General features: G+C 51.4%; 2 protein-coding genes across 13 annotated transcripts in view; one reads left to right on the plus strand and one right to left on the minus strand.

Annotated features, from left to right (window-relative positions):
- KCNAB2 (potassium voltage-gated channel subfamily A regulatory beta subunit 2) overlaps positions 1-12172 on the plus strand; it is a 109812-nt gene extending 97640 nt beyond the window's left edge. For all 8 annotated transcript variants that reach the window (XM_084652090.1, XM_084652089.1, XM_084652088.1 and 5 more), the window contains 6 exons: positions 1192-1277; positions 2502-2622; positions 5322-5416; positions 6298-6418; positions 6967-7055; positions 7948-12172. In XM_084652090.1, coding sequence (XP_084508216.1) covers positions 1192-1277; positions 2502-2622; positions 5322-5416; positions 6298-6418; positions 6967-7055; positions 7948-8037 — 602 coding nt within the window. In that variant the 3' untranslated portion in view covers positions 8038-12172. The remainder of the gene's footprint in view (positions 1-1191; positions 1278-2501; positions 2623-5321; positions 5417-6297; positions 6419-6966; positions 7056-7947) is intronic.
- Positions 12173-12970: 798 nt separating this feature from the next.
- CHD5 (chromodomain helicase DNA binding protein 5) overlaps positions 12971-26330 on the minus strand; it is an 80437-nt gene continuing 67077 nt past the window's right edge. For 4 of the 5 annotated variants that reach the window (XM_084652078.1, XM_084652079.1, XM_084652077.1 and 1 more), the window contains 6 exons: positions 25333-25441; positions 24814-24946; positions 23743-23938; positions 20416-20579; positions 19862-19976; positions 12971-16222 (listed from right to left, as the gene is read on the minus strand). In XM_084652078.1, the coding sequence (XP_084508204.1) occupies positions 16104-16222; positions 19862-19976; positions 20416-20579; positions 23743-23938; positions 24814-24946; positions 25333-25441 (836 nt within the window). In that variant the 3' untranslated portion in view covers positions 12971-16103. Of the gene's footprint in view, positions 16223-19687; positions 19739-19861; positions 19977-20415; positions 20580-23742; positions 23939-24813; positions 24947-25332; positions 25442-26330 lie in introns of all 5 variants that reach the window. The other variant, XM_084652080.1, reaches the window with a different exon arrangement.

The following is a 26330-nucleotide window of genomic DNA, read 5'->3' on the forward strand; positions in this document are numbered from 1 at the left end:
TTATTAGTAATAATCTCTGAAGTTCACAGCAGCTAAACTATCAGGGCAAAGCTGGAGGTGAGGGTTTTTTAACCATCCTTAACATCCAGCAGTTCCAGCTCCTCCTGGATTCCTCAGTCTCTGAAATCTTCTGATTCCAGATGCTCAGGGGTAGAGTTTTTGAGCTCGTCTGTCCCTGCACAGGGAGTTCTGAACGGACCTCGGAGTTGGGTTCATAAATCTCAGTGCAGCAGAGCAATGATGCCCAGAAACAAAATTGGAAGGTGTTAAGAACTGCACAAACATTGTGCTGTTTCCCTCTCCCTCTCCCAAACTATCCCACCCCACCCCCCCTACCCACCCACACACACACACAGAGTCAAGCCCTGCTCCCCAAAGAAGTTGGTCTCCCAGAAATGTTTCTACTTTTTTTGTTGTGGTTTTTTTAATGTCTCCACTCCTGTGACAGCTGTTCCATCCTGGTGGATTTGATCTGGTTTTCCTCTGTTTAGATGGAAAACTGAGTCTTCGGGTCTGTTTTTTGTAGGACCTTGAGGATGTTATTTTTTTCCCCCACACATGGGTGCAATATATCCTGTGGCTCCTGTCCATCCCCCATCTCACAGGAGAGCGTGAACATCCGTGAGATTGGACATTGTTTTCCACCACTCTGTACTGCATTTCACCTATTTGATTGTGACCTCATTACGTTTCACTGGTCCATTGCAAATGGTTATTTTCTTCTAGGCTAATCCTATTATTCCTCCAAAAAGCAACTAACTAAAAAAAACTCAATTCTTATGGCATCATAATTTACATCCCTCTGTTTCTTCTCACCCTCATTTCAGCACAAGCGGCCATAAAAAGGTCACTTTCCAACCCAATCTCTGGCGATTGTTGGTTTGTTTGTTTATTTTTGCATTCGATTATTCTTTACAGATTTGGACAAGTAATTAATATGGGGAAATGATTTCACGAGCAGTCTCTGTTGTGGGTTGGCTTTTTGGTTTTTGTTCGTTCGTTTTTGTTTTTTAATTTCCTTGTAAAACTCCTGTCTCCAAGTTTGAAGTCTGGAAGTACACTGCTTGCAAGATGTCTGTGCAGTCAAATCCCCCCTTTCCTTTTGGTGTCACAGTCTTTATTTACGGAATAGCTCCAGCTCTGCGTGCCAGGCTGACGTCTCCCTCCTTGCCTTCCCTTCCTTTTTGACAGAGACGGTGAGAGCAATGACCCATGTTATCAACCAGGGAATGGCCATGTACTGGGGAACATCGCGCTGGAGCTCCATGGAGATCATGGTACTGTGTGTGTGTACACGCCTGTGTGTGGGCACATGCATGCCCGTGTGTTCCCATTGCTGAAATGCAAGGGCCAGAAGACACGCCATAAATAAATGATCTGCGCGCTGCTGATGCTAAGCAGAGGCCGAGCAGACTGCCGTCGCCAGAGCAAAGTGCCTCTCTGCAGTGTTTTGGAGAGAAGTGCTCCGTTGATGGTGATTTAATTAGACAGGAACTGTCAGGAGCCGACTGCTTGCAGACGTATTTTAGCTGTAATTATTTTTAGATCTGATAGGACAGCTCATCAGAGTGTGTCAGGCTCGTGCCATAGGGGAAAGGGTTCCTTGGCTGGGAAAGGAGGTAGCACAGTAACGGTCAGCGAGAAGGACACCTGAGCGGGAAATCCCTGTCATTGCTGTCACAGGAGCCCCCAGCTCACCTGGTTTCCTCTCCCCCTCTCATTCTCTCTCCTCGCTGGTCTGAGACGCTTCAGTGAGAGATTTCCCCCTCTGGCCCTTCCCAGCTCTGTGTGCTCTGCTGGCTCAATCTGCTCCAACTTTTGGGCAAATTTTAACATGATTTCTAGCTAAATCCTTTGACTTGAGACTCTCCAGCCAGTCGCCTTTTCCTCTCAAAATGTGCCCGTCTCCCTGGTAACAGACAGAACTTTGTGTCAGCCCCCATGTCTGCAGCTGTCTCCAAGGCAGCATCTCAGGAGCCCTGGGGCCAAATCTGGGCCTTTTCGAGCCCCTTCCAGCTGAATGCTGACAGGTGGTGACGTGGCTACCCTGGCATTAAAGCACTTGTCAGTGCAGAGCCAGCCCCAGAGCGCCGGAATGCTCCACACATACAGACCTCTCGGGCTGAGCCTGGGCACCACATTTGCAGTCGGAGACCCCAGAGGCTGGCTCGTGCCCTTTGAAGTCAAAGATAAAGTCCCACTGGGGCCTGCCAATGGGCAAATCTCCCATAGGACTGAGCCCTCCAGTCTCTGCTTGTTCAGCGAGGCCCTGGGTCCCCATCAGCCGCAGGAACAAATTAGTTCTGTTTCGGCGATAGCCACTCTCTCCATGTCCCTGGGTTACTCCCTTTCACCCGCCAGGCAGGGTCTCCAGGCGTCCCAGCCCCAGTGCCGTGGGGACGACCTGGAGGTCTCGCCCTGCTCCAGGAGGAGAGCATGGGGCGGGGCAGCCCTGCCCTATAGGGAATGATGCTGATTTGCATTTATCTTTGTGCTTGCAGGAAGCGTACTCAGTGGCACGGCAGTTTAACCTAATCCCGCCGATATGTGAGCAAGCCGAGTACCACATGTTCCAGAGGGAGAAGGTGGAGGTGCAACTCCCTGAGCTCTTTCACAAGATAGGTACAAACCCCCCCCACGCCTTACATGTTCTCTGAGGCTGGCTGGGGGCACAGCTGGGCACTCTCAGGGAAGGGAGCAGGAGTTGAGAGGCTCGGTCCTGTCATAAAGGGTCTGTCGATATTCAGCTCAGCTGCCCGGAATGCCCAGCCCCTGGCTTTTGTTTCTAGAAAGAATTGCCTTTCCCAATGGAACAATAATCGGGCAACAGACCCCTGGTTTCCATTGAGGAGGGCTGGGGTTGGTCCGGGGGCAGTGCGCACATGGGCCAAGTATAAAAACGGCAATCTAGAGAGGGGCCCAAGCCACACGGCTCCAATCCAGGCCTGAACAAAAACATCCACAAAAAATTCAAAGCTAAACCCTGACTGTTTCAACGTTTCCAACATAAACCGTTTCAACGTTTTGTTTAGAAAAAAGCATTTGTTTTTTAATAATTTCTTTTCTTGTCAAAATGAAAAACTGAAAAGATTTCATTGGGGTTGAACAATCAGTTTCAACCAGATAAAAAGGGAGGACAAAAATTCTGGAAAAACGTCAGAACAATTTGCTGAATTCACCCCAACTTCGCAAATGCTTTTGGTTGCCCCAAAACTGCATCTTTATGGCAAACTAAAAAAACCCAGCGATCTTCTGAGTCCCCAGAGCTGGCCGTGTCCCTTCAGCTCGTACAACATGCCACATCGACACGAGGCCCCGTATCTGTATTCATGGGGCACTTGGGGGGTTGCGGTTTAAAATGTACAAAAATAGTTTTTAAAAAACTGAATAAATGTGCTAAGATATGGGGGAAATAGGCACAGTTTTAGGGAAAATAAATCTCAGCAGCCTTGTCAGACCTGTTTGTCATCCCCGAAACCATGCTTGTTCCCAGCCTCTGCCACAGCAAAGGGGGATCACGCTGCATGATCTAGCCCCATCTGAATATCAGAGCTCTGGCCAGGCCGAGCTGCTGCTGAGTTGGTGTCATGGCCCTTTAGCTGGCGTCTCCTCCACGCTGCTAACCCAGTGTGTGATCATGGTGCACATTTCATATTCATGCCAAGTCGGAGCCACTGGCTTTGGTAATTGTTTAACTTCTGAGTGCCCTGGAGTGGCTGTTGCACACCCTAACCTGGCATTATTTGGGCCATGCCAAGTCACTCGGTGTCTTTGCTCTGGCTGAAATCCTTTTACAAGATTGAGTTTATATCATAATCAGAAAAAGCAGCCTGGAATTAGGAGAGAAATTCTAAGTGCTGAGGCCTGATTCCCAAACTCCTGATGTACCCAGACAAACCTTTGTGTGTGCGCATGAGAGACCGAGAGAGAGAGAGACGCACGTTACCTCTGAAGAGTATAAAAAAGCCAGAGAGCACAGGACAGAGGAGGCATCTTCCTCTTAGAAGCCAAAGCTGGGTCATTTACAGACTTGACAACTCTTCTCTAGAGTTTCACTCTTTGCTGTACTTGGAGGCTTCCCAGCTGCCTGGCCAAGCCTGTGCTGTGCATTCCTGGCCTACGGCCCATTTGTAAAGTAGGATGAGGTCTGGCCTGTCGAGCCCTTTACACAAAGACGGGCTTCCTGGGTACAGACAAATGTCTCCCCTGTTCAAACTGCTTCATTAAATAAACCAAAGAAAGGCGACCGTAGTTACTGTATCCATGGAAACGTGTGTGTTGTCTTAGCAGGGAAGGGCTTTAATGACATATGATATTTATAGGCTGGGAAGGATTCGATTTTTATCAGTAAATGTTGATTTCATCACACGCACACACAAACCGTGGAAAAATATTTCCATCAATAACAATCAAAATGAACAGCTGGGGAAAGTGGTGCCCGAGAACCTGGGAGTTTGGTCGAAGGACCGTCCCTTGGTTCGTTTCGGCGTGCACTGTCAGCAGTTTGTGTGTTAAGAATTATATAACTCCGTTTTTTGACTCTCAATGGCTACTGTCTGATGTCCCCCACACCATTTCAAAGGAATGGATATGATTGATAAAAATCTAAAAAAAAAAGCACTTAACAAATAAACATCAGTCACTTGAGCAGTGACGCTAACGACCAGCTTAGTAGATTTTTTTGGAAAATGGCTCCAGATTTAAAGTTAATCGCAAGCTGGAGTGTTCTGCTGGCTCGGGGACCACGGGTTCGACACCTGGCAGGGCCGAGCACACAAAAAAATGCTCTGGCAGGTATTCGCCATGTACAATAGTGCACAAATAGTCAACAGCTCTTCTTCTGTGCTTTTAAATAATTACTTGTGCCATTAGCCCAGAAATCCTGCCTAGGGTTAGACTCTAAAACATTTCCCCAACCTCGTTTTAAAAAAGACTATCTCCCACTTGTCCAAGCATTTCCTCTCTAGCAGGGGCCTCCTCCTTTTTCCTCCCATGCTGCGTCCTGCTCCCAAATCACATCCTCCCAGCAGCACTGACAGCCGCACCCCTGTTTTCTCTACCCTGTGTTCTGAGCTTGCTCACTTTTAGGGGCAGGATTTTGGAGCAGGGCTCATACAGCTGGCAGCTGCCCCCAGACCAACACTGCCCGAAGGAAAATGTCTGGTTCTCTAACGGTACTTACCAAGAGATGCTAAAAATAGGAACAAAACTGGCAGATAGCCGTGTGTGCAATTGATCCCTCCTCCACCCCCACCCCCACCCCACCCCGGCTCTCAGCAGGAACCTATAGTGCCCTCAGTAAATGTTCTTTCTCTTCTCAGGGGTTGGCGCCATGACCTGGTCCCCGCTGGCCTGTGGAATTGTTTCTGGAAAATATGATGGTGGAATCCCCCCTTACTCCAGAGCATCGTTGAAGGTGAGGAAGAGGTGCAGCATGATTTGTGGGTTGGTGCGAGGGATGCTGGGTGGAACGGTGTCTCTTTATCACCCCTTGCATTTGAGATTTTATCCTGCAGCCAGTATGGGGGGGTTCCTGTTGCCTCCCAGTACTTGGTCTCCTTGCTTGAGGCCAGTTTGGTTTCAGGATCATATGAGGGGAGCTGAGGGAGTTGATTCTGGGGGGCTGCACTACCCCACTTGGAAGGACAGGCACTGTAGGCAAAACGCATCATTCCCCCCTTGTTCCAATGAATTCTGCACCTGCATTAAGTAATATGGTGTCGGAGGGGATCTACCTTTAATTAGCCGCCTGCTGCAAAGGTGTGTTTAATTTTACTGCAGTGTCACAACTGAGACCCCTCACGCGTTCTGGTCCTTGTGCTAAGCATTCCTGTGTGAGGGTCACCCCGTTACCGAGATCTCTGGCTAGAACGCCGCTTCGCTTCATGTTCCTTGTGCGGGTTTGGGGGATTCTGTACAGAATCCTTGATATCTTTGCATTATAGCCCCAAAGATTTATGGGAAGTCCCTTGACGTATGCCGGAGTGATAGAACACACACACAATAAACCCCATTTCCATTGGATTGTTCCCTCTGCGTCTGTGACACTAAGTTCAAGTGGAAGAACCCCCTGCGCTGGCCTCTGGACCTACAATGAGCACATTGCCAGCTCCCTTTGACTCCCAGAAGCACCTTTCCATTGCTTTCAGTGGGAGCTGACCTGGGTCCCAAGCGAGTGCTGGCATCAGCCTGTCTGCGTCCCCAGCCAGTGACGCCCCATCTCTAGAAGCAGACTGGGGAGGAGGCAGATGCTAAGGACTCTTTCCCCTCTCCCTCAATGTGCCTCTCTTTTCAAAGGGATACCAATGGCTAAAAGACAAGATCCTGAGTGAAGAGGGAAGGAGACAGCAGGCAAAGCTGAAGGAGCTGCAAGCCATTGCAGAGCGCCTAGGATGCACCTTGCCACAGCTCGCGATCGGTAAGCAGCTTGCAAGACGCAGAGCAAGAGAGATCGTCCTCCCCCAGCCTTTGTCACTGGAATGCAGCAGCGGGGCACTGGATAAGAATAGCCTCGTTCCCTGGCAGTGATACCGAATTCCAGACCATCCGGCCCAGCTCCTTGCTTCTCTTGCGCCTGCTCGCATGAAAAGCTGCTCCGAGGAGACCGGAATTTCGTTTCCTCTATTCACTGCCCATGGTTGCCCCGAGACAGGTGGAGTCTGTCAGAGCGGGAAATACCAGCCTCCATGGCCAGAGAAAGCCTAACCGAGGTGCCCTCCCTGCCTGGGCACATCTCCCCCACCAAGCCCGCCTCTCCTGGCCGTATAAACATGCTGTGGGTTGTATGTGCACAGCACCTTGCATCGAGTTCTTCCACGCGCTGGACGCTCCGGCCAGTTGTGGCCGGAGAATGAAGAGCTGCTTCTGCACCTCTGCACTGCATTTTTTATTAAAGTAAAGAATGACGTGTGTGCGCCGCAGTGAACCCCCTGTCCTTAGCTCCCCTAACCCTTTCTGTCACTCCAGCCTGGTGTCTGAGGAACGAAGGAGTTAGCTCCGTTTTGCTCGGCGCTTCCAATGCAGACCAGTTAATGGAGAATATCGGAGCGATACAGGTCAGTTCCCACATATAGCCTGGCAAATTTCCCTTGCTTAAAAACGTAGGCATGATCTTCGGCTTGCTCAGAGTTTGAGAGTAACTAACTCCTTATAGAGTTTATATCGTTAAAAAGAAATTAACCATATTGCAACAGTTGTAATAGATCAGTGCAAGGTGGGATGTGCCTTGCAGCTGCACTTGTTTTGCAGGTATTAACAAGGGCTACTACATGGGGCTCATTTAGTAAGAGGGGGCTTTAAGACTTTGACTTGGTGTCATGGCTCATAAGTCCTTGGATCAACCTTCGTGAGAGCTGTCAGTTGAGCTTTGGATCGGACCTTTAACAAATCACATGTTTTCCCGTAACAGATTCTTTCAGTGAACCAAGTTATTCTGAAAACTCTGTTGTTTGACCCATCAACCCTTCTATTTAGTAAATTGTACATGATACTGAAGGAACCAATAACGCCTTGAATTCACACCCATGTGCTTTATTTCTTTAACCATGTATTTCAGCCGTTGGTTTTGGCTGACTTTGCTTTCCCGTTTACCTTTGTTTTCCAAAGCAGTCACGCAGGTTACGGAATTTTTTTTCCACATTATAATTTGTGGTTGCAGGGAAGCTCATGACCATCACTAGCTCAATCAGCCCCTGCTGGTCCGTCACAAGCGAGGATGTAGGTGGTTTTAGTGTTGCCTGCTGGTCAATACAGTTTATTAGTGAGCGTCTTGTGCACCTCGATACTATGTGCTGTCATTAACACCTCCTTAAACTCCACCAGTGACCACTTATCCCAAAGCCAGCAGGGGAATGTTGGCAGCTCAAGTTTTGCAGGTTGATGGGTCCCTTGAGACAACTTCAGCGCTGACTTACATTCTGATTTTCTTTGTATGTATGTTGTGTACAGGTTCTTCCAAAATTGTCCTCTTCTATTATACACGAGATCGATAGTATTTTGGGCAATAAACCATACAGCAAAAAGGACTACAGATCCTAACTGTGCCTGCTGTCCCCCGGACTCTCTCAACTCCTAGTCTTCTGTTTGCTTGCTTAAGCTTTACTGAAGCCAAGGGAAGAGTGTGATTGGCATCCGAAGATACCACGTGGCAAGATGTTCTGGAGAAGTTGTTTACCCTGTTGCTGCAAGACTACATAGGCTTATTATGCACCATTTCTTTTGAATGCAAGAAGAGTCCCAGGCTGGGAAGATTTCAGGCCTCTGGGCTTCCTTTTTTAAAAGGAGAAACTACGTTTTTCACAAATGCACGCAGAATATCTCTGCTTTTCATTGATTCCAGCTCCTGTACGATGTGCTTGAATATTCAGATCTGACACACACACCATTTCCCTGTAAGAATTCTAGTCTCTCTGTTCCAAAAGCAACGCTGGCTTTACAATGATCTGGCTAATGTGAGTGCGGAGGACTGTCTGTGGTAACCATCTAAGAATGTTAGAAACAGCTGTTTCGGGAGTACTGCCTGCATCTCCCAGCTGGTTCTGTTCTTTAGTTTGATCTGTATCTATTTCTGTTGGAGAAGATTGAATACTTCAAAAAATACAAAGTGTATCAGCCAAGTTGTTGGCAAGCCGCTGTAAGAGTTCATGCTCTGCGATTTGGTAGCCTCCCCAAGGCCCGCACTGGGGCCGGGGGTGTTTGTCACAATGCTTTTTTTTATTTTTCTGGTGCCTCATATTGACCTTCTGAGGTGGTGGTGCTATTCGCACAAGGCCTGAGCCCACTCAGTTCCAATCAGGGGGCTTTCTTTCCCTGTGAACAGGCTATGTCCTCAGCCCAGGCACCTCTTGGCCTCAGTGGGCTTCCCGGGAGCTTTGCGGAGGACTGAGTGCAGGACGCAGTTTGTGACTTTGAACAGAAATGGCGTGCTGGCATTGAAGGCATTCCAGTCAGAATCCCTCACTGTGCTGGTGCTTTTCTCTCCAGCAGGCAATGCTGTTTTAACACGAGCATCTTGCTGGTTTCATTACTTCTTCTGTCATTCACTCAGGTCTAGGTTCTCATTTACAACTAATATGAAGTTTTACATGTACAATATTTATACTAAACATTTTAAACAGTGTAACTGTTTAGTATGAAAGAGAGCAGAGACCTTCAATTAATCTCTGTCCAGAAAACATCCAGCTTTAATTTTAGATGCTTGATTTCCTTAACACCCAGAATCTGTGATATTTCGTAAGCAACCTCTGAAACTGCTTGAGCCAGTCATTGCTTTAAAAGGAGCAGGGCAGACAGGGATTTAGTTTACATGTGTTCAGTGGACAATCATGGAGTATCGTTACCAACTGCACACAGTAAATGATGGTAATGAGCAATTTAATCCAAGAGGATGTCGGTGTAAGGAGTTCAAGCCACCAGACTTGCGGCTGTGTCTGGTCTGTGGCTGGGTGCTGCTCAGTAATGTGGATACTGCACACTGGACTGAACAGCTGTAGTGCGTATTTTTGAGAATCTTTTGCCTTTGCAAACAAAAAAAAATATTTTTTGTATGTTACAAAATCATTATTCTTGTTTCAGATCCCTGACTTGTATGGGCTGCCACCTGATATGGTACCAACTTTCCCTTAAAATTTCAGTCTGCATTTGTAGGTACTTGTTTCACTGATGACATATGTGCACAGCTATTACAGGGAGATAGCTTGGTCTCGCTTGCCAGATGAATTACTTCGGTAGACTGCTAGGTTCCCCATTTCCACTAAAGATTAATCTCATCTTTAGACTGATTGTGGAACCACTGAGTCAACTTGATATAACAGTCAACAAATACATATTCATTTCCTGTCCTAAACTCATAGGTAACGTTGCTGGTGCCGTTAAACGGATGCCACTTTCCACCCCAGAGGTGGCTGCATTTCACTGTTGGCTATATGGATCCCTTTGGGATGGTTCTGCAAATCAGATGCTATCGGATAAGCCACTTCACACTAGGTGGTCTGAGATCTAAAAGCCGCAGAAGTTTTGCATTACTGTAGTAATCGCATACTTCAATTTTTGGTATAATGTTGGTAGTATTTTCTCATAACCATTGCATAGATAACCACATGTTTAGACTACAGATAAGATTCTGTTCCAAACTTCCAGGAGCTATCCCCTTGTCAAGTGCTGGAATAATTCTGCACCCTAAGGGTAGCAGAAACCTATCTAATTTGGATGGTCTACAAAGCAGGCACAATAATACTAATGAACAATGATAAAGCAACGGTGGTGAGGAATCATTGTTCCCTGGCAGGGGTTAATGTTTTTAAGGACTCTGACTGCATTTATTTAGGTTTTACAAATATTAGTGCTTCTGTTCCCCTTTTTCTCTTTCAAGGGGCAGCTGGTCCAAGCACTTGCCCAGCAACACTCAGGGAGCTGGGAACTTGCTCTGAAAATGCACTTGCATTTCTTGTATTAATTGGCACTACCCAAGCAGTGCCTGTTTGGCGTTTGTACAGAGATTGTGTGTATACATGGGTCACGCAAACCTCTCTAGCACAGCAGGATCAGAGCACTGCCCCAACCTACAAAAAACCCACACGTCCATTGGCAGAGCTTTTTAAAACATCCCTCAGCTGTGGCCTCCCACCACCGTAGGTTACTGCAGCTACCTTGCGGAAAGTTGATTCGCTTGGACCATTTTTGTCTTGCTCCTTTTTAAAAGGCATTTCTGCACACCCCCTGGACTGGTCTCTTTACAGCTGGTGGTGTGGGCTCGGCCTGTCTAAAGTCCCTGCCTGGAGGTAGCTCCCTGGGCTCAGGCCCCAGTGCAGAAAGACAAGTTGTGATTTGCACCAGTTTATTCCTGATTGACTTTGCAAATTAGAATATAAATTACACCTGTGCATGACTCTGCTGGTCTGCGGTAGGGGTCTGAACCCCCACCCATGGCTGTAACCTCACCATATGACTAACGTGCTCAATGCTGTCTTGCTGAGCCACTGCTGTTCCTGCCCCCCATCCAGCTGCCTTAATGGTTCTCATGCAGAATGCTGCTCTGAGTGAGAACTGTGTACGGGGCTGCTCAGTGTTTCAGGCCTGACGCTTGTTGCTACTGAATTTAAATTTCCTTTCATATTAGCGTTTGAGGCTGGATTAAAAATTGTACAGTTTTTAAGCTGCTGTAAAAAGGTGGTTGGCCAGTTGCATGGGGTGTTAGGTTCCTGCAGCGCTGCATGTTCAGGGGGGCGGGCTGTGTCCTGCAGGCAGGCAGGAGGGACGAGAGCCTGTCCCTGTACTCGCAGTGCTCTGCCATACACCTGTGAGCAGGGGAATAAACACCTGGCTTGTGGGCACTGAGAAAGGGCCCACTGCTCGGGTATCAACTGCTCTGGGAGTAGGCTAGTCAGCGATTCATTGCCTTTGGTGGTGGTGGTAAACCCCAAGCAGAAATGCCCCAGGAAAGCTCAGCGTGTTGCTCCCCAGCAGCAGGGAGCGGGTTTGGGTCTCCCCAGCGTGAGGAATGGGCAGAGAAAGTTCCCCGGCAGGGTGCGTGAAGGATGGTGACAGCCTTGCCTACAATTGCACTTTAGCAGCTGCTGTTTGTCTGGCTTGTCCCATGTTAGCCCCAGCCCCAGCGCTGCAGTGTCCCCAGGGAGCGCTGTGGGGTGCTGCACATGTTCAGGTGAACGTTACGCTAAAACCACCCCCCGGATCCCAACGCTTGCTCCTGTGGCCCCCGAGCGTCCCCTCCCAGAGCTGTTCAAGGGGGTTTCCACAACTTCCAGTTGCCTTTTCCGGTCTGAGCCTCCATATCCTACCCCAGGGGATTTGCTTGGTTTCCTGTGCCCTTTGTTCTGTGTACGAGGCATGTAAGGCAGGTGAGTTCTGGTGTGTGTGCTTTCCCCGTCATTCAGCGAGCCCTGCTCTTTACCCTGGACAACGCCCCTGCACCTAGTAGCTGTGAATTACCAAGGCCAGTTATTGTCCTGTCTTACAGCCAATCCTTGTATGTAAATAAAGCGCTTTCTTTTGAGAGAGAGAGACACAGCGAGGGTTGTGATGATTACACTAGCTAGAACTGCATAAATGACAGGCCAAACCAGCTGACTGCATTGTGCTGCTGAATGATGATTGCGATGGACATTCAGCTACTGTATTTATGGAATGACAAAATAAAAGGCCAGCCTGATCTGTCTGCAGGAGGGTTTCCTTGGCTGCTTTGGACTGAAGGCGTCGGGAGCCTGGGCTGCATTAATCCTGACGGGGGGATCCTGCACCATCATAGCGCCTCCCCATGCCATGGCAGGGACCCAAAGGGCATTACTGGGGCCAATCATGTGGCTTCCCTCATGCTCCAAGCTCAGCCTCGCGCTGCAGGTCCCCCGTTGGTTCCTGTGGCTACCTGTTTCAAGCAAGACGTGATGTCCCCAGGGGGGGAAGCAGCCATCACCCCTCTCAGCACTGAGGCTGCAGAAACCCCTGCTGCCAGCCTGGTGTGGCTCAGCGGCTGCAGGCCTTGCTCAAGCTCAACTCCCCCTGCGCTCAGTGGCTTTCCAGGCCATGGCAATACTTCAGCTCCTTCAGCCTGAAACCCAGGTGCTCAATTGTCTCAGAGCGGAGAGTAGGGGCCTGTGTTTCTGCTAATGCGCGTTTCAGAAACCACGTGTGCTGAGCCTTTGGCGGAAGGGAATTTCAGCAGCTCTCAGCCCTGGGGAGGGAAAGCCAGAGCCTGTGCATGCATGTACCCCCTCCAAGGGCACTTGCTGTCTCCTGGAGGCGGAAACTCCATGGGCCATGCTGACAGAGCGCTGAAAGGGGGGGGTAGAACAGGGTCCTGCTCTTCCTGTACTGATCGTGTCAGACCTACCTCCTGCATTTTCAAGTGACTCACGGGAGCTAAAGGCCCCTCCCAAGCTGCCTACAGCCCTTCATTGGCCCATTTCCACTCTGCTGCAGAGGCTGCGGCTGTAACAATAAAAATAATTGGGAAACGTTTTTGTTGACTCCTTTTTTTAAAGGATTTATTAAAACACAGAAAACAAAAACAAATACACACAGTACAAAGTAAATGTGATTTGTGTTGGCTACAGACGCCAGAAACGCTCCTACAAAAGGTCAGCACGGTTCAGTTAGTATCACAAAATAACAAACCAAGAATCATGAAGGCAAAGTAGCTTTAAATGCTTCTGGTTTTCCCTAGTCTATTCCCCAAATCTTCACTGCCTTAGTCTGTATTTCACTGGAGCTTTTTCAACTTGCTCAGAATTGTTGCATAATCCCTTCTGTCGATGACCATGTAGGTGGGAGGCGTTAATACTGGCCCCACTGTCCAGGCATCAGTGCCTTTCCCTGTTGCAGTTACTGGTAGGAGTCTACTTTGTAGTAGAAAAAAAGCAGGTTAAAAACCGTTGGGGGTGGGGGGGTCATTTTTAGCTAGTTTAACATAACCAGCAGTGAGAGCCTTTTAAAACGCTCATCTCCTTGTTGGGGGGCGAGGGGGGAGGAGGAGGTACGGAAATGGTTCAAACACAGCCTAGTGCCAAGTAATCTTACCCAAAACAAAACACTGCTACAGGAAATCTAGCCACTGAGAAGGGAACCATCACAAATGAACTTTGGACAGAAGAACACACTGGTAGCTCTGTAAACATCAGAGATATGAACTATGAGAGTTGCTAATTTCCCCTCCATTAAAAATCTTCTTGCCACAAAATAAGGTGGCAGGCCACAGTGCATTGGCTTCCTCTGCACTAGAATGGGGCCTGCCTGCAAAGACAAGGCTATTGTTTGCCCCCATTCCATGCTTGCAACTCTCTTCAGTGTCCGCTCCCAGCGGCTGACTCTCAGGAGCGGACTGCCCAGCTATTACAGAATGCATTTCACCCCCCCACAGGCATGCATCTCCACCAAAATGCAGCCACCTCTGGAGTGCACGCTGCATTATCCTTCCCTGGGAGACACACTGGTACCCCTACCCGTCCTGACTGAAGAAGCCCTGTTCCAGGTCAGCCAGGATCTGGGAGCGAGCACTGACAGCCCTTCTTTTTCCTGTGTCACATTGTGCTGGGGGCAGCCAACTTGCCCTGTGGAGGGAGGGGACGGGGTGAAAAGCTACTGCTGCAGAGTTAATCCTGGCCCTGCTGTTTTCAGGCACCGTGCTACTGCATACATGCAGCCACTGCAGTGCCATTAGCAAGGGGCTAGCAGCGTGCAGGGAGACCTGGCCTATTAACAAACCTAGCCCTACCAGTGAGTAAGCCAGCCCCAGCCTTCTGTATTGCATGTTCCAGAGGAGACAATCGACAGATGATTGCCATCCCAGAGCCTGGACGTCTTCCACTGTCCCAGCAATCGCTCACCAAGCCACACTGGAGTAGGGCTATTTCACTAAGAGGGTGGTGAAACACTGGAATGCGTTACCTAGGGATGTGGTGGAATCTCCATCCTTAGAGGTTTTTAAGGCCCAGCTTGACAAAGCCCTGCCTGGGATGATTTACTTGGGGCTGGTCCTGCTTTGAGCAGGGGGGGGACTAGATGACCTCCTGAGGTCTCTTCCAACCCTCATCTTCTATGATTCTGGGGGGGGGGGCGAGTGCTTCCTCACTCTGCTCCAGTTCAACCTCCAGAATCCAGTGAACCACCAAGCCCAAGGAGAAGGTTCTGGCTGGAGCAGAGCCAGGTATGAAGTGATGAGGGAATTCAAGGTAAGTAGATGCAGCGTTTGACCCAGGAGCACTTCCCTGACACGCCTCGCTCCTCTCCTGCCAATCAGCGTCTGTGCCAAGAAAGGGCTGGCAATGTCGGGTGCAGAGAGGAAGAGGGTCCGGCTGGGCATAGAGTCCCCCCCCCCCACACACACACCAGTGCTTGCCAAGCAGCAGCTCTGCCGGCAAGCGGGGGGCTCCTCCTCGGCCATGGGTGGCTTTCACCACAGGCAGGTGCAGTGAAAGGCAGATTAGAGAGGGCAAAATGGCTCCCCCAAGGAGGAGGTACAGCACAGCTGCTATCTTGGGGCACTGGCCCGGGGGCAGGCAAGGTGGACGGGCTGCCTTTTATTCTCTGCCCCAATAAGAAGGACGCCCCCAGCCCTGTGGCTCAGTAAATGGATACAGCAGACCCTAGGCCTCAGCTAACATAACAGTGCAGGGTCTTTGCTGTCAGCAACTCAGCTCTCACGCCGGACTGGGAGAAAGGTTTCTTGGGGTGTGCAGTGACCTGGCAGTCTGCAGGGCAGCGACCTGCTCACCAAACCCAACACCGAAGCAAACGCCTGCTTCTTACACCAACAATCCCCAGCTCCCCACGCTGCGTGTTACCTGTGAAGCCAGGTGCCAGCTGTCCACACTCTGGGCCAGGCAGGAAGGTCCTAGGTGACTGTTCACCTGGCACATTCTCCGACAAGTGTCTATGGAGGTAACTACAGCACCTGCATCGGACGTAGCTCACGTCATCCTAACCCACCCAAGGCTTTGACCCCCTGAATCCCACGCGGTCTGCTAGACCAGCTAGATCTGTGTATACTGCCCTCAGGGTTAGGGTTAGGGTTAGGTACTGCCCTCAGGCAATTCGTCTGTTCAGTACAGGCCAGGAGCCAGTGAGCAGTCCGGAAATATAAACACAGCTCATTTAACCCATTCCCTGCTGGGGAGACAGACATCTCCTGCAGCATGCGTGTTCTCCCTTGGTGCCTGCGGGCACACTCCCCCTCGCATACACGGGACATTTGGCAGCAGAACAGTGGCTTGACGTGTGCATGCATTTGCTCAAACACAAAACGGACATAAAAATAGAACGACCCTAGGAGGCTACAGAAAAGAATTAAGCCTGGCTCCTAACTGACACCTCAGGGTAACTGGACTAGAAACAGAGCTTCCAATACGGTCTCCCTTTACATGTCGATAAAACCAGAGACATAAATACTGTTACTAGATAATCCCTTCATAATTCAGCCAACATTGTCAAGACAAACTCTTCAAGTCTTCAATAAGAAAGTGCAAAAAATGTACAAGGAAATGAAATCCCCTTCTAAGAAGTTCTTGAAATGGGCTGGGGGACGGTTTGTTTTGAAGAACACTTTAAAATGTGAGCAAGGCAGCCCCTGGCCCCAACACCCACTGGGCTGAGAGTTAGTCTTCGATGCAGATGATGTCACCAAGCTTCCCCTTGCGTTCCAAGGCTGCACCATCTTTCAGTGACTCGGCTACTTTTTTATCGGGGTGGCTGGAGGGCGGCCCATTGGGTGTCGCTGCAAGAACAAAAGTGAATGCGTTACAGGCCACCTGGTTTCCATTCCCCTCCCTGTCGTGTGGGCTACCATGTGCACGGAAACGCAGTGCAAGGTGACGGCAAAGCGGGCGTGACTGACCCCAAGGAGCAGAGAAGGCAGGGCCACTGGCCAACCTAAAGGAAACGTTCTTAGAAGCAAGCACACCAGCTGCATTCCCCTAGCCCAGCACCCGCGTGCACACACGTCCGTGTTCAGTTCACAAATAAGCACCACCCGATAGCAAGGCAAATGCAACGTTTACACAATAAGGTGCTTATGGCCCAGTGCACACGGCTCTGCTGCTCGCTCCAGCTCACTGCTGGGAATGCTTGAAGCGTGCTGGCTTGTCAAAACTGCTGTCAGTGGCCCTGAGCGGGCAGCGGGCTGGGCCGAGGGGAGAGAGGCACGTGGTGAACTCTCAGCCTTCTCAAGCAGTAGCTGAAGAGTCAAAATGTAGCGCTCTATGAGCAGGAAGGAACACAATGGTGAAGGCTCTGAGGGAATGGCCCCCGGGGATGGCAATGGGCAAGACAACTGAGAATAACAAACCACTCTCAGAAATAGCCTGATTTAGCACCTTGCAGAAGTGACAGCTGTCCCGGAGAGTCCTTTCCGTCCCTGGAGCAGCTTTGCTCCCTGCATGTGGCCTTAAATTGCAGCACGGGCAGTTTAGGTTGGACATTAGGCAAAACTTCCTAACTGGAAGTTAAGCACTGGAATAAGTTGTCTAGGGCGGTTGTGGAATCTCCATCATTGGAGATTTTTAAGCGCCGGTTAGACAGACACCTGTCAGGGACGGTCTAGATAATACTTAGTCCTGCCGGGAGTGCAGGGGACTGGACTAGATGACCTCTCGCGGTCCCTTCCAGTCCTATGATTCTGTGTGTCACACACTGACCACAGGGGGCCATGCCGCCCACCACGGAAACTCAGCCACCCGTGGGGCAGAACACCCAGTGCTGTGCCAACGGGCAGAATGGGCGACAGGGGGGTCGCAAAGGAAGACGCTCTCAGTAGGCAGTTCTAACATGACATTATATGTCATAAGATGAGCCACTATTAAGAAACGTAACCTTAAGGGATCTAGTACTATAGGGAACCATTTCTGGGGGGTGGATCTCATCAACTGGAAAGTGCCTCCAGGCGACGCTGGCAGCCCTTGGCTAGCGGAGGCATTGCTGATGGGTAATTTCCATGTCTCACCATCATGAACCAGACACCACGTGTTGGGTTTCATTCTATTTTCATATAAGGTCATGATGGCTGGCAGGGCTTGGTCACATGGCCAGGGAGCTCTGCCCTGCCACTGGATACTTTACAGGAACTCATTTCCTGGGTCTAGGAGGAAACTGCAAGACAAAGACACTGAAAATCGCCTCAGCCACCTGTGAGGCTTGTCCCGTTGTGTCTGGAACAGGAGCTTTGTGCAGAGAAAAGGGGACACCCGGGACTAACTCCTGATTTGGACCAGGACTGGGCTCACGGTCAGGAATCAAGTAGGACAATGCCAGGCAGTCCTGGGTGCTGAAGAATGGCCTCACGGGTGAGACCCAGCAGCGCTCTGAGAGTGGGCTAGCCTCCCAGCACCTCTGGGTGTGTCTGCCCGGCAGACTCACACCAGCGCATAGCAGTGTAAACATGGCCGCTGGGGCGGCAGCTAGGTCTGAACTCAGGGGTGAGCCTGAGCTGACTGTCTGCACCGCTGGTTTACGGGCACTAGCTCAAGCAGGGCTAGCATGAGTCGGGCTCCCAGCTGCAGTGCAGACATTCCTCGGAGTGCTACCTCTAAAAACAAGGGGCTTCCAGCCCAGCCCAGCCCAGCAACCTTGGAGAGAATTCCACAGCGCGCTGCAAGGAGGAGGAGGAGAGGAGAGGAAACCTACTCGAATGATCCTTGCAAAGCGGTGAATTATCCTGGCTAAAGACTGCTCGTTGACTGACGATTCCTATTGCCCTCTGACACGACCGCACCAAGAGACACGCCGAATCCTCTGGGGCAGTAAGAGTTTTCCCAGAGCTTGGCTTATTTGCTGAAGACTCCTTTGCATTTCAGATGAGATCTAAGGTGAGTTCAGTGCCACCATGGTAAAAATACAAGGGAGAAATGGACGGCAGAGCCTCCTGTGTTGCTGTGACTGGCGTGTTCGTTAATGCACTAACTGGTAGCTCAGACAAGACACAAACCAAGGAAGAGGGAGGAAAGTTTAAATGGATGCAAAGTCCTGGAAAAAGAGAAGGTTCTGGCTGCACGTCATGTCTCACTGACGGGCCCTCTGCACTGGCAGCTCACATCCTGGTGAGGAGCTTCCCCGATATTTGTGCAATGCCAACCTCATCAATACAGCACTGAATGAACTCAAGTCCAAGCAGGCACTGGGCTCAGAGTAAAACTTGGGATGGATTCTCTGGGAGCTGGCTCTTCTGTAGGCTTTCCAAAGCCCTGACCTGCAATTTGGAAGGGATGACACCAGACAGGTTCCATGCAAAAGTACACATGCTGTATCCACACCAGTATGTTCTCAAGGCAACATGGCTCATCAGCCTAGGAACTTCCTGTCTTCAGGAGCAGAAGGGAATGTGAGGTTTGATTTGAGGAACTGGCGTGAGAACAGGGAAAACTATTCTGTGCGAAGAGAACAAAATGCAGAGATTCCAGAAATCAGAGATGTCGGTGAAGCCACTACACTGGGCATTACCTGCTAGCCATGACCTAGCATGGCAAGCATGAGCCTAACTACGCACACGAGAAGAACGGGACACTCCAAAAAAACAACGACGCAACCAAACTGGTGGGTCTGAGATGAGTCCCCCCAAAACAGGGATGCCTAACGGCAGGCCCACTAGCCCCGAGGCTCTGCAAACACTCTCCGCTGCGGATGCTCCTTATCCTTACAGAGCTGGAGTTAGGTGCTTCGTAGCGTGCCACGAGCGATAAGCCCTGTGCCCTAGGAGCTCTGGAGCCCCGGAGCCCCGCTCCTCCACATGTTACTTTGTGAACGGTGCCGACGGAAAGGCTGCTCCCCATCTGAGCCCGTCAAACCAAAGAGCTTCACTAAACGCGCGGGCACCACTGCTCACTGGCATTAGTGGGTGCAAAGACATGGGAGGGTGGGTCAGAACCCAAGAGAGGCCCCATCATTTCACTCCAGCATCTCCGCAGCGGCTGCACCAGTTACAGCTGCTCTCTGGGGACTACCCCCGGAGCTGACTGCCTGGAGGAATGACTTGCCCAGCAGCATGTGACTAGGGGCCGCGTGGAAGAGACAGCAGGGCTACCACCATTCAAGGAGACAACACTAACTATATGCTCCTGAACATTCTGGATTTATTAACTCATTCCACCTCGTGATTTGCTGACACTTAGAGTTAATCACGTTACTAGGCAGTGCCTGAGAGATGAGACAATACGATACGTTTAGCAGATAGTAATAAGCATGGCCTTACCTCAGGTGGGAATAAGAACTGCAGAGGAAAATCTTGGAAACGGCTAAATATCTATTGATAAGAGAGAAAACATCTTGCTTGCCCAGTGGTCTTTGGCTTTGCTTGTGGCCCAGTGAAATTTGCCACTTTAATTTCTGCAGTTAGAGAAAGAGGCTGCTAGAAATCTCAACCTACCGGTCACGTAAGGTCCCAGCGGCATCTGACTGTAGTTGACAATCCCACCTGGTCCAGGACCCCGGAAGTTTGGCCCAAAGTTGTTGTTGTAGAGCTGGGAGGACGCGAAGGAGCCCTGGAGAAACAGGAGAAATAACAGCTATGGTGCCCTCCAGACAACCAGCCCTGCTCTCCCTGCTCGCCACGCACTGGCATGACGGGGACACGTCCCAGGCTACCTGCTCCACTTCTACTCAGGCAAAATGCCCCAGGGGTCTCCAAAGAGAGCGTTGCTCAGACACCACCGTGCTGAGCGTGGGAGGCGGAGACGTTTGGCCTACGTAAGGAACGCAGGACACGGCACGCAGAAGTTAGAGATGGAAAAGGCCTGTTAGGTCAATGTATCCATCCTCTGCCAATTAACTCCCTAACACTGCACCATACAGAGACGCTTTGCAAGGGACTCTCCAGGCCGGTCACCAGACTGAACAACTCCACTAGCACAAGCCGGACAGCCCAAGCTGCTGGGGGCCTTTGCGGCCCAGGCCCCGTGTTTCTTTTCGGCTCTCTCTGACCTGCTGGACCGTGGGGTCCCCTCCTCGGTTAGTGAGACGACTCAGGATGCTCCGTTCAGACATCTGCAGGCGAGCGGCGACTGGTGGTATCCTGGACAGCATGGAAGGCAAGCGGGTCACATCTGCCTTCATGTCACTCAGCAGCTCCTCAAGCTGGTTCAGAACTGCAACACAGACACACGGATTACACCCAGCGTAGCTAGGAAACCTGCTCTCCCACGCTGAGCAGGGGGATCCTGGGGAGGGAGCAGAAGGGACAAACTGATTCCAGTGAGGTTACATGGGGGGTGAAAACACGGTGACACGTCCTGGACACTGGAGGAGAGGAGACACGGGAGCTGTACTGGGAGAGCTGGCGGGGCTCAGAGATAGTTTGCAGAGAGGGACACGGATTTGAAGTTGAGTGGGCGTACGGGGGCGATGTTCTCCACACGTGCCGAATGCCTGCACCTCCTTCACCGCACGCTTCTGTGCCGAAAGGAAGTGATTTTCACACACTTTGTGCCCTCCTAATTCCACCCCTGAGCCATCCCCCTCAATCCCAGCTAACGTCAGAATCCCGCAAGCTCTGGGCCCTTCTAGCCACACCGGAGCAGCCGTCACAACAGGCTGTGCACCTGCCTGAAGCCACGTGCCACAGCAATTCTCTAAACCGTGTGCCCGTCTAATTCCACACCCTGCCCCCTCCTAGCCCGAGGGAGAGCAGCTCTCTCATCAGCCACCTGCCTTCCCACATGGCTCTCCAAGCGCACGGCAGCAAACAGGTAATGCATATCTGGGGGCTGCTGCCAACCTCGTGTTCATGTTCTGCCCATACTTGGCTACTTGTATCTTTCTTGTGTCCTTTTAAATGGCAGAACCTTTCCAGCGTTTCCCCATCCACAGCTCAGATCCGTGTCCCCCATCGAAGTGTTGATTTGCTCCCATGGGATGTTACGGTAATGGCCCTTGGCTGGGATCTGAAGACTAGGACAGTGAAGGTGCTGGACAGCGAGCTGCTGCTCGGAGCCCCCCAGAACAGCTGTTTTCTGTCTGGCAAACAAGCTATATTCTGCCCTCTCTACTCTCACATTTGCACACCAAAATCCGGCATGGACTAGGTCAGTCTCCGGCCAGGAGCCCTTATGTAGCACCAGGGAGCAGCACCTGCTCCGTCCTTTGCCCAAGCGCACTCCTCGCCAGCCTCCAGCGGTCCTAGCTCCAGCAGAATTGGCTGCAGTTTACGCCAGTGACTATTTCCTCACTGACAGCTCATGAATCAGCAGAGCTGCTAAGCGGTTCTCACCTGGGACAGACTGCAGCAGGCTGGCAGGCTCCATGGCCCTGCCAAGGGGTGGAGGGCTCTTACACTGACCCACCCTCTTAGCAGGAGCCAAAGCCCTGCTCAGATCTGCTGGGTAAACGTAAGAACATTAGAGCGGCCAGACCGGGTCAGACCAAGGGTCCGTCCAGCCCAGGGTCCTGTCTGCCGACAGTGGCCAGTGCCAGGTGCCCCAGAGGGAGTGAACCGAACAGGTAATGATCAAGTGATCTCTCTCCTGCCATCCGTCTCCACCCTCTGACAGACAGGCTAGAAACACCCTTCCTTACCCATCCTGGCTAATAGCCATTAATGGACTTAACCTCCATGAAATTATCCAGTTCTCTCTTAAACCCTGTTACGGTCCTGCCTTCATAACCTCCTCAGGCAAGGAGTTCCATGCCTTGTTAACTCCACTAGAGTGCTGGATGGGACCCTCCAGCTAGAGAACACACGGGGCAGAGAAAGGGAGACCCTGTAGAAAGAGCCAGACTTGGGGAAGAGACGCATGTTCTGTACCTGGGGGGTGGTTTGGAACAGGAAGGGAACATCACCTACTTGTACGATCACTTCTGGACTGCCTGGGCCAGTATCCCTGAACACTTTAACCCCATTCTGTAATGGTTCAGAGGAGTCCGACTGCTGGGGAGGTAAGATCCTGTCCTTGGGCAGTCAGGAAAATGAAGGGAGGATTTGGGGGTGGAAGCTCTGCAGAGTTTTTTGCCATTGCCATAGAGCAAGGCTTCGCTTCAACCATGTACCTCCAGAGGAGAAGCAAATGTCCCCATGGGCACTGCTGCCAGGAGACACTGGTCCTCAAAGCCCCTGGACTGCAACAGCAACTTTGTCCCATTGACTCCTCTGTTAGAGCGCTATAAACGGATCCCACGCCTGTAAATCGACTTGGCATAATCAGTCTGTTACAATCGGCAGTGGGAGTCTGTCAAGGCTTGGTGCCAGGCACAGCACACAAAACCTGACACACGACTGGCTAGGTGGGGACCTGCTGGAGCCTCTGCTGGTCTCTTGGTTCCAAACTCAGTCTCCATCAGACTGACTCATCTAGGCCTGGGGCTGTTCATCTGTTAACTCTGGGCTTCAGTCCCGACCAGCCAGACACGGCACCGTGTCTCCTGAGCACCTGCACATTTGTAAGCGGGTGAAAAGCACGTTCCTGGTTACCCTGGCTCAAAATACCCTCAAGGGGATCAAAATACCCTCACGACACCCTGTGCTAGGCAAGATCTGCTCCAGATCAATGCACCAGATTCAAATGGGGCATTGGGTGCCGGTCTGACACCCCCAAGCCTGGGGCCGTTTAATAAGCCGTGCGAGTAAACACTTCTATACCTGCCAGTGGGAACGGCTGCAAAGCAACGCTCAGGTTCAGGATGGTGACCTCAACCACACACACAGTGTGGCCACTGGGATCTTCCGATCGGAGCCTCTGTGCCCGGGCGCCTCTGTGCGCACATCTGTATGGACACAGGCTGAGAACACCTCACTTCTCTGCTATCTCGGTCTCCCTAGGCTTAGGGGTGCCATGCAATCCCTGGGGTCGCCAGGGGGATACGCAACCAGGGCTCCCTAGACACCCCCACCTGGCGAGCGGCCCCACATTAGGCAGGTGTTGCTGCGCATCACAAGCGGGGCTCGTTTCAGGTCTAAGCCATGTCTTTTCTGCCCAGGGAAGACAGTCTCCCCTTGGCACCTTGGGAGCCATGAGAATCGACCCACTGCACACTTGCATTTCCCCTCTGCTCCTGCCCTGGAAGCAAATGGCCACGGTCCCTGTGGACAGGAAAGGTCGGAGGGACGTGGCCAGCGCCAGGACACGGGAACATTGTGAGACAGAAACACCAGCCAGTCACTTCCTCCTGGTTGGATTTATTGTCTCTCTGCCCCATGCTGGTACCACTCCCCCTGCAAGTCAGCTGGGAACACCGCAGCCCCCGTGAGAGCCCGTGCGGCTGGCGCTCCTCTCAGCCCCGGCTAGGGAGGGAGCAGGCTATGCAACAGCGACAAACCTTTGTGCAGGACAGCATTGGCAGGCTTGTTCCCAGCCAGGGACTCTTTGGAGAGATGCTGGTGGCTTTCGGCAAGGCACTCCACTTCAGCCAGACGGGCGTTCAGTGCCATGGCCGGGTGATTGGGGTCCTGGCTCATGTTGAGGTACGCGGCCCTTCGCAACTGCTCCTCTATCACCAGGGCCTGCTCCAGTAACTGAGACACATCCAGAGAAGAGAGAAGAGTCAGGGCCAGATCCTCGGCGGGGATAAATCGGTGCTGCGCTGGCTATGCGGATTTACTCCGGCCAACGTTCCAGCCCTCTGGCTGCCCCACTTGTCTGACACGGGGGCACCCACAGCCACTGAGGGGGAAGCAGACTTTCCCCTCCCCCTTAGGCTTTTCCATCTCACCAAAGTGGAGGCTGGGGGGCCAGTCTGCGGGGCCTAGCCAGTCCTCAGACACTGCTGTGGCTCAGACGGAGCGGACGGTTAGTGCCAGCTGCTCTGACTGGCGGTGTAGACACCTGGCCTAAGAATTAGGTGGAGACCCCTTGACTCACTGCGCAGAGGCCAGCCCCTGGCAAATGGATGGCAACAGCTTTAACTCACTCCCACTTGGAGTGCAGAGCAGGGATCTGGCAGGCAGCCCCGTTAGACACTGAGCAGCCGAGGACAGTTGATTTATACCCATGGAAGGTCACGCAAGGCCACAGCAGTTCCCTTTGCTGAGCTTAGTAAGAGCTGAGTGAATGGGAACGATGCTCAGCTCCCAAAACAAGCCCAGGGGAACCCACTCCATGGGACCCTGATACCTGACAAGAGGCCCCTGGCCTAAGTAAGGAGCTAGGCAACAGTCTCATTGCAGTGGTTCATTGCCACTCCATGCAGGAGAAGTAGCACGTAGGGTCAGGGGCTGTCTGCAGCCCATTCCCTATGAATCTGCGTCTGGTGCCATGGTCTCCCTGCCAGGCGCTTAACGCCCTTGCAGACCACTCCCTGGCTCTCTCCAGTGCATGAGACTGGAGCCCACCCTCCAGCACAGCTCCACTAGCCCTCCTCCAGAGGGGGGCTCCTTCCCTCCAGGCTCACCTTGAACCGTCGGGCAAGGAACTTGTTCTTCATCTCGAGGTAGTTCCCCTTGTGTATCTCCGACTTGAATGGCTCATTCAGAATCACATAGCGCGGGTCGTTCTGGATGTCCTGCCAGCGGGCATAGCCATGGCTGGGTGCAGGGAGGGGTGTTAAGGGAAAAGGCCAGATTGCCAACTGCAATCTCATTGGTTAGCCTGGGGAGTTCGCTTAGTGACACTTTCAGCCTTTCAATAGCTCTCGTCATCTTCAAAGCACAGCACTAAGTAACCCGTGCAGCACTCCTACTGTGGTCCCCTGGTGACAGACTCAGGGTAGTTAAATGACATGCCCAAGGCCAGAGAGGGAGCCGGTGTCAGAGTCAAGACCAACACTCAGGAGAGGAGTCTCTTCAGAGCAACGTGAAGACAAAGATCTTGCTCATGCTGATCACCTCCCCATCACCCCGCGGCGGCCCAGCCTCTCTGGTCGCCTCCCTGTCAACCGCGGCAAGGGCTCTCACTACAAGTTCAAGGATACGTAACAATTCCCGCCAGCAACCAGTAGTCATGTCTCCGGTGCCAGATGTCGTAGATCTTGCCCGAGGAGACGGCAGCTCTCTCCTCGTTCTGCCACAACGTGTGCAACTCTGAGAAGGCAAAGCCGAGCCACGTTCAGCCAGCAGCACGAGAGCGTACCTGCTGCTAGAACGCAAGGCAGGACTAGCCAAGAGGACGTATTCCTGCCTGCGGCCACTGGTACTGTGTGTAACCTCTGGGCCTTTGACCCATTTCAGCCACTGGCTAATGTCATCCTCTACTAAAGTCAATTGACACCTTAGAACCAAATCACGGGTCTCACAAACACCCCATCTGCCACCTTCTTATTCTGAGCAGCTTTGCTCCCTATAAGAAGGACAGATCACTGGCTATAGAAAGCTGCCAGCTCATTAGGAATGACGGATATATTTTTCCTTTTAAATGAGCAAAGAGGAAAGACCCCTCCCCCAGAAAACTTATGATGCTAGACCTAGATGACTACAGCTAAACGCTGTGTTCCTCAGGCATGGCTACTAGGATTCTAAGCCCCGGCATGCAGCTGGTGGGCAATAGATTGAATGACATGTCTGATGGTGCTATCCCTAAGCATTGGGAATAGGCCATGAAGAGAAGAGGGAGGCTCTCTCTCAACCTGGAGAGTGGACTTCATTACCGAAGAAAGTCTCTAGTCCAGGGCCCACTTTGGAAAGGGACCTACACAGTATCCCCTAGAAGCCCAGGGGACTCCATGCTGGCATAAGGTTTGACATTAATGATTCCTTCAGTGCCATGGGATGCACAGACTATGGTTACAGTGGATACTATGACAACTGTGACATCAAAAAAAAGGAACTGACAGGAAGTCCCATGATGCAATCACTCCTCCGGACTGGAGCTCTTTTTAAGTATGCAGCTATATAAAGGTCAAACCATTTAGGCTCAAAATTTAGGGTGTCTCTATTAAAAATGGGGAGGGTTGCAAATATGAATCTGAATGGA

The sequence above is a fragment of the Lepidochelys olivacea genome (genome assembly GCF_965140295.1).
Source record: "Lepidochelys olivacea isolate rLepOli2 genome assembly, chromosome: 18".
Lineage (NCBI taxonomy): Eukaryota > Metazoa > Chordata > Testudines > Cheloniidae > Lepidochelys > Lepidochelys olivacea.